The following is a 16,644-nucleotide window of genomic DNA, read 5'->3' on the forward strand; positions in this document are numbered from 1 at the left end:
CTTTCCAAGAGACAACTACATTCATTCCAAAATTCTGGTTGGGCCCAAAATGTCAAAGGGCTGGACTCTGCCATGTGCCAAGCCATACGCCTGAATCTTTGATCATTCAACAGGCCATTCTTGAGACGTCCGGCGGGGGTACGGCCAGAATGGCAAGGAGCTCCTGGAGCCCCTCATTTCAGAGTGTGAAATGTGTTCACCAGAGGAGTGCTCAGTGAGGAGCTGTTCTTAGCAGGCCTGCCAGAAGCATTTTCCAGCTTACGTACTTTGGGCCACCTGGAGCTCAGACCATCTGTGTCCTGGTAGCTCACGCTCCCTTCTCTCATGAGAATGGTCCCCTTAAAACTTTAGACAAGTGTCTAAATATGCCAGGCAAGCTAGGAATCCAGGCCTGATCCATCTGGAGTACAGTCTCTCTCTAGACCTCAATTTATAGCAGTAGATAGGGGTGATGGCCATATCCATTTGAAAGGCCAGCCGGAGTGGTGAGTTCGTTCTGTCCATCTCTGTGGCTAGTCCTTCTGGGAATGCCCCCAGAGTCGTCTTCCTTTCAACACTCACATACCCTAGACTAATTAGATGACCATTTGACTGCTTTTGGAAAAGGGGGAGAAAAGCACATTCCAGAGGACACATGCCACTCTTGATATCAAAGTTTCTCTAGTGGAAGGTTACCTTGGTTAGATTTCAGTTGCAGGCTGAAAACACTTCACTCTGCAATGTTGTTAAAAAGCTTAAAAAAAAAAAATCCTCCTGTGGTATGTTTCTAATTTAAGATTGAAAAAAATATTTCTATTGTGCCATATATAGAGTAACCTAAAACCCAATAAAAGCTCTGAATTAGGGCCGGACAGAAATGGTTTGAATTAAGCTCAGGTAGAGGCAAGGACACCGTATCTGTTGGCTGGGGCTGCTGGCTCTCAGGCCAAAAGGCAGGTTCAAGCCGGGAGAATGGACCTGCCAAGTCTGGAGAGGAACCAGCTCTTCTGTCAGAATCTGATGCTCCTGGCCACTGGCCCATAAGGGCCCTGATACTATTGTCATCTGCCCCAGCCCAGGGAGGGCCTAACTGTTGCTCTTCATGTCATCTTAGTTGCTTTGCAGGTTTCTCACTGGGGCATAGTTTATTTGATTTGTTGGATATTTATTATTTTTTTTTTCTTTTCTTGAGGTATCTGCCAGACTGCCTTTGCACCTGCCTTTTGAGAAGCTGCTTATGGCTTGGTCCTCTATCCATGCCATGATTGCACAGTGTTTTGAGCTGAGGCTAGACTTCCTTGCCTCTGGAGTCTGGAAAGCAGCACTAGCTCAGCCAATGCACAGTGAATTAATGCATTTGGACCAGTGAACGAGAAACATGATTTTTTTTTTGTTAGTATAAACAATGCTGCATGAAACATCTTTCCACCCATCTATCTACTTACCTGTCGCTCATGCTCCTTCTCCCACTCCCTTCTCATGCCATACATTCTCATTGCTCTGTTTGTGTCGCATGACCCAACCCTGACTACCCTCCCCATTCCAACGGCCTGGGGCCAGCCCACAGCTGATTGGATAAGGAAGGTCATCTGACTCCAGAGGACCCAAATCATAGGCTAGATTAAACCAATCAGATTCTCTTGAGATTTGAACTAAGAAACTGAGAAAGGCTGTTTAGACTGGTAGGAGAGCAGTGTCAGGAGCCAAGGGTAGGTTCTGGTTGGCCATGGTGGGGCTGTGTGCAAGCCCGTGAGTGAGCAGAAAAAGTGGGGGTGGGGGGTGGGGGTGGGGGAGGGGAGACACCTTGATGGCCTCAGTGATGTGGAAGATGTGACTTTAGTTCCTGTGAGGCCTGCCTACACTTTCTACCCTCAGATGCCATGTGATATCCCTTTCAAAAACAAAACAAAATAATCCTTCTCTTTTATGCTACCTCCTGACTATGATATGGGCTGCTTCCTTCCACTGTGCAGCTTCCCAGTGGCCCAGGTGATGTTGGGAGTTCTGACTTTCTTGTGGGGCCAGAGGTGGTCCAGTGTGAGCCAGGTGGAGGAGAAGATAGGAGGTGATCTGAACTGTAAACCCCACTCCACCCCACCCAACCTAAGAGATCAATGTGGACATCACTGTTCATTTCTCTGCGCATTTCTGGGGCAGAGGAAAATCTCCCACCTATGTGCCCAGCCCTGTGCCAGAAGTGTCAGTGATGGCTCTCTTCCACCTCCAGGTAGCTCACTACTATGACCGTGGCCTCTAGCCCAGACCACTCGCCATGACCACACCCACAGAATTGGCCTCATGTTTGAGGTGGCACAAGGGTCACACAGACCTGGGTCTCAGGCCAGGTTCCTCTGCCTACCTTGGTGGCCTCAGCCAAGGTGAGTCCCCTAATCTTGAGGGCCCTCCCTGTGAGGAAGGCTTCTCAGAACCTGACTCAGCCCCTCGTATCATTTTAAAAGAGATAGCCTGTAGGAAAAGTGGCCAGTACCTCACAGACCCTGCTACCCACCCTGTGTTTTCCTCTCTAGTCTGAGGGATGCTCACGTGACACTGGCCACTCTCTTCCCTTCAGTGGCTCCGTCTGCCCACTCCCCCTTCCCCATCCTGGCCAGTGCTGTTCTGGTGACCGCTCACGTGGGCCCCTGGTTTGGTCTTCCCCTTCCTCGGCCTGGAGTCTGGGTGGGATGTGGGGAGGCAAGTGGACAGGAACTAGAGGCAAGAGGCCCGGTGGGTGAGGGAGGAGGCCCCAACAGCATGAAGCCACAACTTCACTGCCCTGTATCTGGAGATCATCTCTCTGGGGCTCAGCAGGGGGACCTCTGAGGGCAGGACGGCCCCCAGCCTCCACTAGATGGCACTGTTGCAGGTCATTTCTATCCAGGAGCCCTTCTCAGAGTGTGAGTGTGCACGTATGAATCCCTGAGCTGGTTGGGGAGTGTGTGTGTGTGTGTGTGTGTGTGTGTATGTGTGTGTTGGGCATTCCTGGCTTGGATCTTGCAATGCCTCAGCCCACCCTTTGTTCCTTAGGCTAGGAGTTAACTTCTTCTGAGACATCTTCCAGGGCTCCAATGGGCTCAGGACATGGGTTCCTGACTCTAGGGAGTTACAGAGTGACCAGGGCAGGTCCAGCGCTCCTCATGGCCCACCCATCTGTGGGCGGCTGGTGAGTTCTTCTGAAATTCAAGCCAAGAGGGTGCAGAGCCTCAACAGTCTCCACACTCTGGGTGGGCAGTCCTGGGGGATTTAGACTAGGGGGCAGGCTTTCAGAATCTTGAATATTTCCAATGCAAATTTTATTTTGTGTTTTAATGCTGGATGGTTGGTAGTAGCTACTGGAGTGCTATGTTGAAAGGCTTCTGAGGCTGGGTTTGGCTCAGGAGGAAAGAATACTGTAGCCAGTCAATGATACCTGCCAGAGGCTTGGGGTAAGAATAGCACTCTTGACAAGTTTTTTTTTTTTTTTTGATGTAAGTTGTCACTTGTCTATGAGGATATGAGGATGCACCTGTTTGTCAAGAGAATCCTAAATATTTAGGACTTTAGAAATGATCTGACTTATTTATTTCATAGATGGAGAAACTGAGGCACACATAGAAAAAATGAGTTACCCCTGGACATATGGTTTGTGGCAGAGAGAAGACTGGAAGGTGGGTCTCTGACCACCCATACCAGTATCTTTCTGACACATCCTTTATTTCCAGTGGATCCAGTTCTTTGTTCAAACAAGTTTGCCAACACCACATTAACCTCTTTTGTCTGGTGTTTTGAGATCTTTAGACACGGCTGCCGAGGGAAAGTTCTAAGTTAAATTTCTTCATGTCTTTGTGCTACTCTAGGTAGATACTGAGTAGGGCAGGTTGTAAGGCTGAATCTTGGGAAATAAGTCTTAAGAGAGAAGAAAGGAAAGAAACTGGGGTTCTGTATATTTGAAAGAGAACACAGGGCAGCAAATTAGACATGGCTTTGGCCAAGGGTAGTAACTCCTATTTAGCCCAAAGAGACGAGCTGAAAGAGCACGAGGGTCTCAGGTGAGATGTGAGTGAGGAAGGATTTGCTCATGGTGGAGGGGGCTGCCTGGTCAGTGTCTCAGGGCTGGGTTCTGCATGGGCTGCCTCATATGCTCATCGGTTGGAGTGGAACCAATAGGAACAGGAGAGTCCCGGGGAGTAGAGCAGGTGCTCAGGAGCTGGAGCCCAGAGCTGTGCGTTCTAGGCCCAGCAGCATCACCAACTTAAGTGTATTGCATGGTGTCCCTTTGCTTCAGTTTTGTCAGCTGGCATATGGAGTTAGCTGTCTGGTACCCCAGGATACAGTGTGAATCAAAGAAATGAGGGTTGTCAGCCTGTGTGGGTATACGAGTTGGTTTGGAATCTCTTGAGGACTCCATGAAGAAAACCACGAGCCCTGTTTAATAGTCTTCGTTTGCATAAATGTGAGGGTGGGAACATGTGTGCATACTGTGAGTGAGAATAGTATTAAATTTGGAGGAGTAGCCAGGAGCTGTGCTAGGCACTCTATCTGGATTAACTCTCCAAGAATCCTGGGGGATGGGTACTATCATTATTCCCATGTTCCAGAAGAAGAAGCTGAGGCTGGAGAGGTGAAATCACATGTCCAAGAATATACACTCAGCACGGGGCAGAATGCTTAATGAACTGCCCCTACCTGTAATGAGGCTGGTGCCATCTATAAATTAGTCTGAGAGAGGGCTGGCTTGCGGCACCTATTTCCACTTGTATATATTGTCTGGACTTATCACAGGTATCTTGGAATGAATAAGGGCTTAAATGTTTACCCAGGTAGGGTGGGGGTGTTTGTGTGTGTGTGTGTGTGTGTGTGCGTGTGCATGCACACACATACATTTTAGAAAATGATGCCCAAGGTGGAACCCAGAAGGTGGTGGCCCTTCCATGAAAGCAACACCATCCCTGGCATGGTACCCAAGCTGGAGACCAGGCCTCCATCACCTGTGAAGGATTGTTTTGTCAGGATTCTCCAGAGAAGCCAACAGGGGATGGCCATATACATATATACATATATTTGTGAACACACACACACACACACACACACACACACACACACAAACATTTTAAGGAATTGGCTCATGTAATTGTGGGGGCATGCAAGTCCAAAATTTGCAGGGTAGGTTGGCAGACGGGACACCTAGAGAAGAATGGTGTTTTAGTTTGAGTCCACAGGGAGTCTGCCCACAGAATTCCCTTTTCTTCAGGGGAGGTCACATTTTTTTTTTTCTTAAGATCTTCAACTGATTGGATAAGGCCCACTTGAATTATGAAAGGTAATCTGCTTCCCTCAGAGTCTACTGATTTAAATGTTAACCTTAGCTAAGATATATCTTTGCAGCAACATCCAGACACGTTTGACCAAATATCTGAGTACTGTAGCTCAGGCAATTTGACATGTAAAATTAATCATCACAGGGACTAACTGACCTCTTTCCATTTAGGTCATTGAAAGGCTTCAGAAACATCTTTCTTTGTGAGGGGATTCCCCATGCAGATAAAAATCTGGTAGGTAAAACAGTATGGCTGACTTTCCCCTGTCCAGAGGGAGGGCTGGGGCATACCAGTGCGTCAGGAGGAAGAGCCTCTTCTGGGGCACATACACCATAGAGTCCCCTGGAGCTGGGGCTACTGCCTTGGTTGGTTGGGTAGGAGTTTTGGTTGAACTGTCCCTCTGGATCAGCTGAGTAGCTATTGTGTTCCTAGGGAGCCCCAATGTATTAATGGGAAGCCCAAGGAGACTTCTTGGTATTGGCACGATCTGCAGCTTTTTCTTCTTCCCACAGATGGTTAATGGCAGATGGGATTTCTGGCCCTGAAATGTCTTCTTTCCAGAATATAGCCTTTCCTATTGGTGGCTGTGAGTCTGCTGGAGTTCTTAGTGGGTACTAATCTGTGGGCTCTGGTTATACTCTTGTAGGGACTGGCTGGAAGCTCTACAGGAACCTGACCAGAGCCCCTGTAGGCAGGAGGAGATGGCCTAAGGAGTGGTGAATAGCTTTAGCTATGGTGCCTGACTCCAGGGAATAGAGAGCTCCTACAACCTGGCCTGCCCACCCTAGCCAGTATCTTTGGTTCTCTCAGCCTGATAAAGATAGAACTGAGCACACAGATGCCTTGCTTTTGACCATGTCTTCGTCTGGTGGAGAACAGCATAGCCTACCAGTTGTCTGTTCTAGGGAGAGGCCTACCCCTATGAGCTCGACTCTTGAGGACAGGGCTTTGTTGAATGGGTGACCCTGAGAGCAAAGATGGAAGCATCTAGTGCAACCTGGGGGTTCAGGGAAGGACATTTGAGCAGAAGATGTAGGGACAGTAGTAGTCAGGTGAAGTTGTGCATGTCCGAGTGTATGTGCATCCTTTGCAAAAGTCTTGATGCAAGATTGAGCATGGCTCAACGAAGGCTCTGGTTCAATGTAGTGGGAGGCTAGCATTGTAGAGAGGAGAGGTGGAGGGAGGCAGGACAGAGGGGCAGCCTCTTAAGGATGCAGGGTACAAGACAAAGGAGTTTAGATTCTACCTTATGGGCAGATTTCAGTTTTCTAGAGCTCACAGTGTGGGGCGGATGGGGTGATACTAGAGGCCAGTGGCCACAAGGCCACTGCGGTGGTCACCCAGGTGACTGAAAAGAGGACTGTGGTCAAAGAGGTCTGGTTGAGGGGACAGAGCTGCATGCCATGGACAGGATATGGTGGTTGACTAAGCATGTAGAGCGTGATAAGATGTGAGGAGTCAAGGGTGAGCGAGGCCTGGTCTCTAGCTTGGGTACCAGTTGGAGGAATGGTGCTGTTTTCTTGGCAGGGCTGCCACCTTTTCCAAAGATGTTGGGCTCTCCTTCCCTGGGGTACCCATTCTGCTCTCATGAGTCCCCTTACTTCAATGGCCCATCTCATGAACCTGAGCTTGGCTGGGATTGCAGGGTCTGTGTGAGCCTAGGGGCCTGATTTAGTGGTGAGTGGTTTGGAACTTGGTGCTGGGCAAGTTCAGGTGCGGCTCCACCGCTCTGCCAGGGCACTGGGGCTAGACTCCCGAGGCACTCAGAGCCCTTCTTGACCTCTGGCTCTGGCACCCAAAGAGCTGTTGAATCTCCCCGGAAGCAGCTGGGCTCCTGCTGGGTAGGCTGTTCTCAGAGATTTTCTAAATTGTTACATGGGGCCTGGAGAGTCTTGGGGTTTGGCAGTTGCACGTCAGGAGAATCTGCAGGGAGTGCCTTACTATATGCCTGACCCTGTGCTGGGCTCTGAGTGGGGTGGGGGAGGTACAACAAGTTTAGAATAAACAGGGAGACGGGGCTCTCATGCTGGACACATCAGGAGACCAACAACTGACACCCAGTTATCAGAAATTGATTTGGTTGCCAACTTAGGGAAGGGAGAGGGCAGTGTGGACTAGAGGGTAGGAGGGACAGCTTAAGCTAAGTCTTGTCCTATGGTCCTAGAAAGGAAAGGAAGGGGGCTGTTGTCCGTGATGGAGGAAGGGGAAGAGCAAAGGTCAGGAGTGAGTGATTGGGAAAGACTGGCTTTTGGAGTGAGTGCATATGTGTGTGTGTACACTGCACAGATCAGGCACTGTTTCTTTATATATTCTCTTATGTCTACATGTCCAAATTATACATTTCTGCTTCTAAAGAGGTGGAGGGGAGGCAACAAGGCACATGTTCCTTTTGAATCCCAAGTTGAGGGGGACAGCTTTGGTTTCACACAGGCGGTGGTACAGCCCTTCCCAGGGTGCTGCTGTTGAGAGCAGGGTTGGAGAGTGTGAGGAGCTGCCTCCACCCCAGTTCCATCTCCATCAGGGCTCAGTAACCTGACACTCTCCCCAAGGCCTCTCAGCCCAGCCGGGTAGCAGTCCCTGTCACCATGGCAACCTTCCTGGATCTGGGTATGGTTAGGGGCACTCACAGGGACCTCTGTTCAAGAGGGACTGAAGTCATTTGGTGGCCAGTCATGATGATCGACACCAGGGAACTGGTTTCCAGTACTGAGTCCACAGGTGGACAGCGGACCAGCAGTTCTGTCATCAGGCATGAGCGGGGCTAACACCCAGCTCATGTCCATAATAGTGTCATGTCGGGGGAGAGCAAGGAGGGCCCGCGGTCATTTCTGAGCTGAGAGAAACTGTGGTCCGCGCCTGACAGGGTAGATGGCTCAGCCACCCAAGAGGTTGTGTTGGATCAGATGCAGCCCACTCTGTGCTGTTTCCCGTCTGTTTCCTGAGGCCCATTTCCACCTCCCGTCCAGTGTGATAGGCTGCAGCCTGGACTTGTAGAGCTGGCCGGGCCAAGGCTGGGCTCATGGGGCCTCAGAGAGAACCTGTCTTAGGAGGTAGGCCCGAGGAAGGGCTGTGGCATGTCCAACTTGCCTCATAGATAACTTGATTCCTGGATATGAGACTTTTTCCATTTGTCAAACTGGTTTTCACTTCCGGTTCCAGAGTGAAGATAAACCTGGACCAGCTGTCAGCAGGCCACTAGGCTGCCCTCCTCCCTTGAATGGCTGCCTCTGCTTTCCCCCTGGCCACTAGATCCTGAGTCTCACCCGTGCAGTCCTTTTTCCTCACTCTGGCTGGAGTCATCTTCCTAAATACACACTTAAAGCGTGAACCCCTTAATGCTGTAGCCAGACACCTGGTCCTGTGCATGCTCCTACCGCCTGGACCAGGAAGCTGACCTTGGCCTCTCCTCTGTGCTCCTCAAAGCATCGATACACACATCTCTCATTGCTCTGATCAGAAGGTGCTGGGATTATCTGTCTATGCCTCTTTTCGGAGCAAGCACCTTGAGAGCAGGGGCTTAGGTGCAGTTTTCTGAACCTGACCCTGTCATGAACGGGACCAAGCAGGGGTGGGAAGAGGCCCCTATAGCTGGTGATTGCTCAGTGGTCTGAGGAGAGGAACGTTCTACATCTTAGCCTTTCGCCTGACCTGAGACCCCTGGGTAGACCATGCCACCGAGGAGCCAATAACTTTAAAACTCACATTAGAGTAGGAAGGCAGATGGTAATTTCACTAAGTTTCCACACAGAGAACCTACCATATACCAGTACTGATTTCCAATGTTTGCACATCTTGTCTCTAACCCTCACACAGCCCTGTGAGCTATGGGTTATAAAAAACATCCCTCCAGTGAAGAAACTGAGGCCCAGAGAGGTTGACTTGCCCAGAATCCCACAGCTGGTAACTATCGGGGTGGGGATCAGAATTCATGCTGGTCTCATCTCAAAGTCCATTTCTTTCCATGACTCCACTCTGGCCCTTTGTAAGTGTGGCCTGTGGGAACAAGCCCACTCCAGAAAGGTCCATTCTAGCGTGAAGAGCATGTGCTATTTATTTCTTACCCAGTATTCTGTCAGGGTCCCTGGCATGAGCATCAGACAAGTCGTGTAAACTCTTACTGCCGTGAGCCCTGACGTCAGGGCCAGCTCCTCTTCTGTTAGTGTTTCCTAATTGGTATTATCTCAGCAGTTGCTTTAGAGATTTGACTTTGATGAAAAAATTAATTACATAATGAATTACTCTCCGAGGACCAGGCTGTTGTGTCATGGCTCAGCCACGTGTGGGGCAGGGAGCCGGCTGAAGGGGAGTGTTTGGGATGAGTTGACGTGCATCCCCCCACCGTGTGCCTCTGCATTTTTTCGTGGTGACTACAAGATGAATTGGGACTTGAATGGCCCGCGGGGATAACACACGAGTGCCTGCGCCACAGGGAAACATCTGCGCCATTTTGCTCCTAACGGACTAGAGAAAGCTGAGTGCGTAAGAAGCCTTGTTTTGAAATGTGTTTTCAAAATAAAGGGTTTCATAACAACCATGATTGCAGAAACAACTGCTGATGGGAATAACTTCCTGGAAAGCAGAGGCCTCCATGAGAGCTGGGATTTAAAAGGCCAAGCCGAGTTCCAAACCTAATTGAAGTTGAGCACTGCTTTTTGTGCATGTGCTCACACAAGTATGCACGCACACACACACTCACACATTTGTGGGTGCCTCCTTCGGGCTGCAGGCTTTGTTGTTAGTTTCTGATACTCTGCCCAAGACCACCGAGCTTTTGTTTCGAGGTCTGGGGCAAAATAAGAGGCTCAGGGGTACTCCCCATTCTTCCCTATTCTGAAGTCACTGGTCTAAACAGAGTGGCTGGTGGGAGCTCCTTTCGCATTGGTTGCCTAGAGCTGAACTATGCATCTCTGTCCTTTGGTCAGATTGAACCAGAGATGGAGGCTCAGCCAAAGGCAGCATCTCATAGGCTAGCGAGTGGTCTGTGGGGTGGTCTGTTGCAGGATGCTGTCCAATAGAGACTCCAGCATTTGGTATCGCGGCTGCTGGGCCCAATCAGATCCTCTCCTTTGTGGGTAGCAGAGGAGGATAGCCACCAGAAGGCAGGCAGAGAAAAGGTGGAAGTCAAGAGATTCTTAGAAACCCTGAGACAGCAGGATACCTGGTGGCAACAGCTATCGAAAGGACAGCTGGTGGCAACCGGCAGAGACAGAAGAAGACTGGGTCATAAGAATGTCAGAACCCTGGAGCCTCAGTGGCCTCCTGAAGGTAACAACTGTTCCTCATGCCTGAGCACCTACATGTCTCTGCATAGCCTTACAACAAACATGCATTCCTGGAGGTCCTTTGAACCCGTTTAGCTTCTTGCTCCCTAATGGAACCTAGCCAGCCAAGGCTCCACCGTGTTCTTGCCCGTGGAGATGGTTCTGTTGGGCACCACAGACCAGCAAAAAGAGAAGATTCTGCTAAGGGGAATTCCCAGTCTTGGCATTTCACCAGTCTTCATTTCAGCACTTCCTCGGGCTTTTGGGTAGGGGAGGGTGGCTGTGAGACCCTCTACTTCCCAGGCAGGGGGAGGTTGGTGGGGGGTGCTGTGCTGAGACTGGGGACTCTTGGATGTCCAGGGAGACCCTGGTTTCCAGACCAGAAGAGTTTCCCACAGAGGTGGAAGGACACAGTTCTGCTTTGGATTTGGAAGGGGTCTTGGTGCATTTTTCCAATGTTGGTTCAATGAAACTCAAAACTTTTTCCTAATGCTTTCCTCCCTTCATTTTAAAGTCACCCTGTATGCACAAAAAGGCAGTACATGTGCTTTTGATTCCTTTACCCTGAAATCATCACCCTTTCTCCCTTGAGAAATCCCAGGTCTCAGAAACCTTTGGAGACATTTAAGCCCTTTCACCCCCTCTTAAAACCAGGACCCTACATGATGCTAAAAGCAAATGAATGCGGAGGGTTTCAATCAAGGCAAAAAGCATTCTTCCCTGCCTGATCCAGTGTGATCAAGGCCAACCTAGGCAGCAGCCACATTCCCAGGAAACAAGGCCTTGGAGAAATCAGCACATGGTATGAAGACACCGGAGACTGAAAAGAACAGCAGGGGGGTGTCAAGTTGTAAATGATTGTCAGAAGCTGACTTCCATATTGCATCCTTTAGCTGCAACACACTGTCTTCTCTCTCCCCAGGCCTGGGGACTGGAGGCTCACGTCTTGTACAGTGGCCTATATTCTGCCTTGGTAGAGGCTCAGGGGGTGGGAGTGGGGGTCCTCAGGGTCCACCCTTCCTGCCTCTTGTCTCCAGGACGGCAGTGCCTTTCAGGTAACCTGATGGCGATGGTGATGTGGCAGGGGTGATGAGACAGGAAAGCAGAGGTGGCCGGCTCTGTGCATGAACTGCCAGAAACTCATTCTGGGCCAGTTCTGTGGGGAGGGGGAGAGGAGCGTGCTGCCTTTACCCAGGCCTAGAAATGGCCGTGCTCCCCTGAGGTAGTGCAGTGCAGAGGTTAAGTGCACAGACTACCTGACTTCAAGTGCTAGCTTTGCCACTTACCGGGTCGGGGACCTTGGGACAGTTGCTTGTGTACCTGTGCCTCAGCTTTACCATCTGTAAGATGGGGATAATAATAGGTCTCCCACGATTGTGGTCTCCCATGATCAAAGGTGTATGAATGTGTGTTTGTCATGCTGTACCTACCTGACATCCAGCAAATGTTCTTCAAATCTTTGCTGTTATCAAGAATGACATGTATACAAATGAAATGATACGGTGTCTTTGATTTGCTTTAAAATAATATGGGAGCTGGAAGTGGGATAGTATACAGATTTAATGGGACTAGCCATGAGCTGACAGTTGTTGAAGCTGGGTGATGGGTACACAGGGGTTCATTATATTATTCTTTCTACTTTTGTTTTTGAAATTTTCCATAATAAAAAGAAAAAAATTCATAATAAAAAGTTATATGCATCTGTATATATATATTAATATGAGATAATAATTTTATAGCAGAATATAATTAGATATTGCAGTGTGCAAGCTGATTTTAAGTGATATGCTGATGAACTTTTATTTATTTTTTATTTTATTTTATTTTATTTTATTTATTTTTTCCGGAGACCAGGATGCATTTTATTGCCCTGATAGAGCAGAGATACTTCCCCGACCCTGCCACGTCCTTTCACACAGGTGTGCAAAGGGGACCCTCTCACGGCAGAGATCTTTCAGCGTCCCTCCAGGGACAGAACCAGGGGCTTCCCTGGGTGTGGCCTGGGGCCTCAGTCCTGGGTGCTGGCCTTCAGCATTGCTTTGTACTTCCCTGTCAGCTCCTTGGGTAAGGGCACCAGGCCCGGGCAGGGGACCTGTCCTTCCACCTCGCAGATACACTCCCGCAGGCAGTACTTTTGGGGCCCAAAGTGGGCTGGGTGATAAAGCTGCTTTTTCTACTGCTCCTCCTTCTCCAGGGTTTCCTTGTTCTTCCCCAGGATTTTTTTGATGTGCTCCATGATCTCCTTATTGCTCTTGGTCTCCACACCCACGAGGACCTGCTCCCCGGAATCCAAATAGAACCGCAGGAAGGGGGACGGCGTCATGTTCTTAAACATCATAATCTGTACCCAAGGATTTTTATGCTGGATCTGAGGTATGTTGAAAAACACAAACTTCCTGGCGCCCTCGCCCAGCTCCCCGTGCGTGTTGTAGTTCACCGTCATGACCTTCACTGAGTCCTTGAACACTGCGTCTCCCTGGCCCAGGTACTGGAGGGTGCGGCGGATCGGGAAGCGGCCCTTCATGGGCATGGTGGCGGAGGGATTGGGCCATGGGCTTAGCCGTGAGGACAGGGACAGACCCAAAGCAGCCGATGCTGCCAGCCCGATGACCTCACACTGCGTCACCTCCTCGCTGGTTTCCACTTTCCGTGCAGACCTATTTATTTATTTTAGAGAGAGAGTGTGCACATGTGTGAGCAGGGGAAGAGCCAGAGGGGGAGGGAGAGAGAGAGAACCTTAAGCAGGCTTCACACCCAGCGCAGAGCCCGATGCTGGGCTTGATCTCACGACCCTGAGATCATGACCTGAACTGAAATCAAGAGTCAGACGCTTACCCTACCCAGCCACCCAGGTGCCCTTGCCAGTGAACTTCTAAATTTTAATAATTATGTATTTAAGATGTAATTAATTATAGCAAGTGGTATGAAATATTACTTTTCAAACTAATGTTAAGTAGGAAAATTGAGTTGATTTGATGAGAGGAAATTAAGATAATGAGAGAAGAGATTGTCTGGATATGGCAAATGTGACGGCAATAGAAATTGAATTGCGGAAGTTTTGGAAACATCGTTAAAATTGTGATGAGGAAGGGCTCATGTTCGTTACTCTGAGTGCACACTGTGTTGGCCTTATGGGACCGATTATCTAGAAGGTTCAGCATGGGGGTCACAGCAACAAGAGACATGAGGGAGATGACTGTGGGCTTTGTTGATGCACAGAACTTGTTTCAGTTCCTGACTCTCTACTTAATTACTTAATGGCTGTGTGACATTGGACAAATGACCTACCTGCTCTGGGCCTTGTTTCTTCATCTGCAAAACTGGGATGTTACATATATCTTAAAATGTCCTTGTGAGAATTAAATGAGGTGCTGCCTGTGGTGCACCTGGCACAGTGCATGGCATGTAACAGGTGCTTAGTAAATGGTAGTGCACTTGGGAAAGAAGTAGAACAGGGAGTGGAGCATAGAGTCCATGTCTGAGCTCTGGGCGTAGCCCTCACAGGTTCATTCAGAACACGTTTACGCCTATCTGAGACACAATTTTAAACACGTGTGTTTTTTGTGTGCCATGCTGTTCTCCTAGTCTGTGGATCCTGAGAAGTGGACAAGAGACAGGTGGGGACATGCTGAGCAGACAGAAGGGGGAGCTTGTCGATTGACACAATCAGCACATTTGTTAGCCACAGGACGTATCATGTGGCTCCTTGTCTTGTTCTGATAACACTGTTGGTTTCTGTCGCTTGAAACAGCTCCCACTCCAGTCAAGCCAAATTTTGCTGTCTATAATTCACAAATAACAGTTTTTATTGAGTGTTTACTGTGTGCCAGGACAGTGCGGAGCATCCACATTCAATTTCTGACTCAGCTGCCCTGACAGCCTTCCAGGCGAGGGGTCACTGTTCCCACATCACAGCTGAGGACACTAGGGCTGGAAGGATGAGGTGACCTCCTGACGGCCTCACAGCAGGTGAGTGGCGCGGCCAGGACAGACCAGGTGTGATTTCAGAGTCCACATGCTTGGTCACAGGACTCCACCAGCACTCTCTCCGAGGGCCCCTGGGATCTTCAGGACCTGAACACCCCCTTCTCCTAGGGTATGGTCCTGGTCCTGGCCCAGTAGCATGAGGCGTCAGCAGGTCAGCTCTTGGGGACAGGTGCCTGGGGGCAAGGGTGCCAACCACATGTGGCTGCAGCCTGGCAGAGCTGTGGCTCTTGTCAGTCTGGAGACCCTTTAGACCTTTACACTTAAAAGTGCAAGCTCTGCCCATCTTCAGAGGACGAGTTATGACAAATTGGTCTTGAACATTTGCAGACCGTATTTCTGAAAGATCACAAGGACCTTACCTTTCCGTGTGTGATGGAAGGGTAAGGATGGAAAACATATGCCTTGGTTTCTGCCATGTGTGCCCAGGGTCCCAGAGATAATGTTTGTTTGAGCTTCAAAGTAGTCTGTTCACAGATTGTCCCATAATTTCCCACTAGTACAGCAGTTCTCTGTAGATACCGTAGGCATCTAGCAGTTCCAAAGAGAAAAACAGTAACCCATGGTTTAGAAATGCTAATGTCCATTAATTGAATTCACATAACTTCTAAATGGGACCATCTCCCATACAGAAAAAAATATACTGACTTTTTATTTTTCCAAATATTTTTCATTTCCAAAACCTTGCCACTCTTAAAAAAATGACAGCTTCTTTGTTTGTTTCATGGATATGGTATCCCGTTCAACCCTCCTGAGGACATTAATATACTTTTAGAGCTGCTTCAGATTATCTGTTAATTCTGTTTCCTTAGATGTTGAGTCTGGTGCCTTCCTTTCATATATTGGTGATTCTTCAGCGTATACTTTTTTTTTGCAATCAGCATTTTTTCTTTTTTATTATTATTATGTTATGTTAATCACCATACATTACATCATCAATTTTTGATGTAGTGTTCCATGATTCCTTGTTTGCATATAACACCCAGTGCTCCATTCAATACGTGCCCTCCTTAAAACCCATCACTGGGCTAACCGATCCCCCCACACCCTTCCCCTCTAAAACCCTCAGTTTGTTTCTCAGAGTCCATAGTCCCTCATGGTTCATCTCCCCCTCTGATTTCCCCCCCTTCATTTTTCCCTTCCTACTATCTTCGTCTTCTTTTTTTTTTAACATATAGTGTTTCAGAGGTACAGGTCTGTGATTCATCAGTCTTAGACAATTCACAGCACTCACCATAGCACATACCCTCCCCAATGTCCATCACCCAGCCACCCCATCCCTCCCAACCCCCACCACTCCAGCAACCCTCAGTTTGTTTCCTGAGTTTAAGAATTCCTCGTATCAGTGAGATCATAAGATACTTGTCTTTTTCTGATTGACTTACTTCCCTCTAGTTCCATCCACGTTGTTGCAAATGGCAAGATTTCATTCCTTTTGATGGCTGCATAATATTCCATTGTGTATGTATGTGTGTGTGTGTGTGTGTGTATGTATATAGATATATATATGTATATATATCTATATATATACCACAGCTTCTTTATCCATTCATCTGTTGATGGACATCTTGGCTCTTTCCATAGTTTGGCTATTGTGGACATTACTGCTATAAATATTGGGGTGCATGTACCCATTCATATCCCTACATTTGTATCTTTGGGGTAAATTCCCAGTAGTGCTATTGCTGGGTCGTAGGGTAGCTCTATTTTCAACTTTTTGAGGACGCTCCATACTGTTTTCCAGAGTGGCTGCACCAGCTTGCATTCCCACCAGCAGTGTAGGAGGGTTCCCCTTTCTCCACATCCCCGCCAACATCTGTTATTTCCTGACTTGTTAATTTTAGCCATTCCGACTGGTGTGAGGTGGTATCTCATTGAGGTTTTGATTTGGATTTCCCTGATGCTGCGTGATGTTGAGCACTTTTTCATGTGTCTGTTGGCCATTTGGATGTCTTCTTTGGAAAAGTGTCTGTTCATGTCTTCGGCTCATTTCTTGAGGCAATTCTTTGTCTTTAGGGGCAGATTTGGCTTTTAGAAAATCCCAAGGTCAATCCAAGCTGAACAAGTGTATATGTGGGGATAGTTGTGTCAGTTATCAGTTGCCAGAGTACTGCTGCAAAAGA

General features: G+C 48.6%; 1 protein-coding gene across 5 annotated transcripts in view; it reads left to right on the forward strand.

Annotated features, from left to right (window-relative positions):
* Positions 1-1,670: 1,670 nt before the first annotated feature.
* Positions 1,671-16,644, forward strand: part of MRPS22 (mitochondrial ribosomal protein S22) — a 238,648-nt gene continuing 223,674 nt past the window's right edge. For 2 of the 5 annotated variants that reach the window (XM_027583249.1, XM_027583250.1), the window contains exons 1-3: positions 3,102-3,142; positions 5,447-5,510; positions 12,732-12,910. In XM_027583249.1, the coding sequence (XP_027439050.1) occupies positions 3,117-3,142; positions 5,447-5,510; positions 12,732-12,910 (269 nt within the window). In that variant the 5' untranslated portion in view covers positions 3,102-3,116. Of the gene's footprint in view, positions 1,689-3,101; positions 3,143-5,446; positions 5,511-12,731; positions 12,911-16,644 lie in introns of those variants that run through there. The other 3 variants (XM_027583255.1, XM_027583256.1, XM_027583252.1) reach the window with 3 other exon arrangements.

The sequence above is a fragment of the Zalophus californianus genome, chromosome 1 (assembly GCF_009762305.2).
Source record: "Zalophus californianus isolate mZalCal1 chromosome 1, mZalCal1.pri.v2, whole genome shotgun sequence".
In the NCBI taxonomy this organism is placed as follows: Eukaryota; Metazoa; Chordata; class Mammalia; order Carnivora; family Otariidae; genus Zalophus; species Zalophus californianus.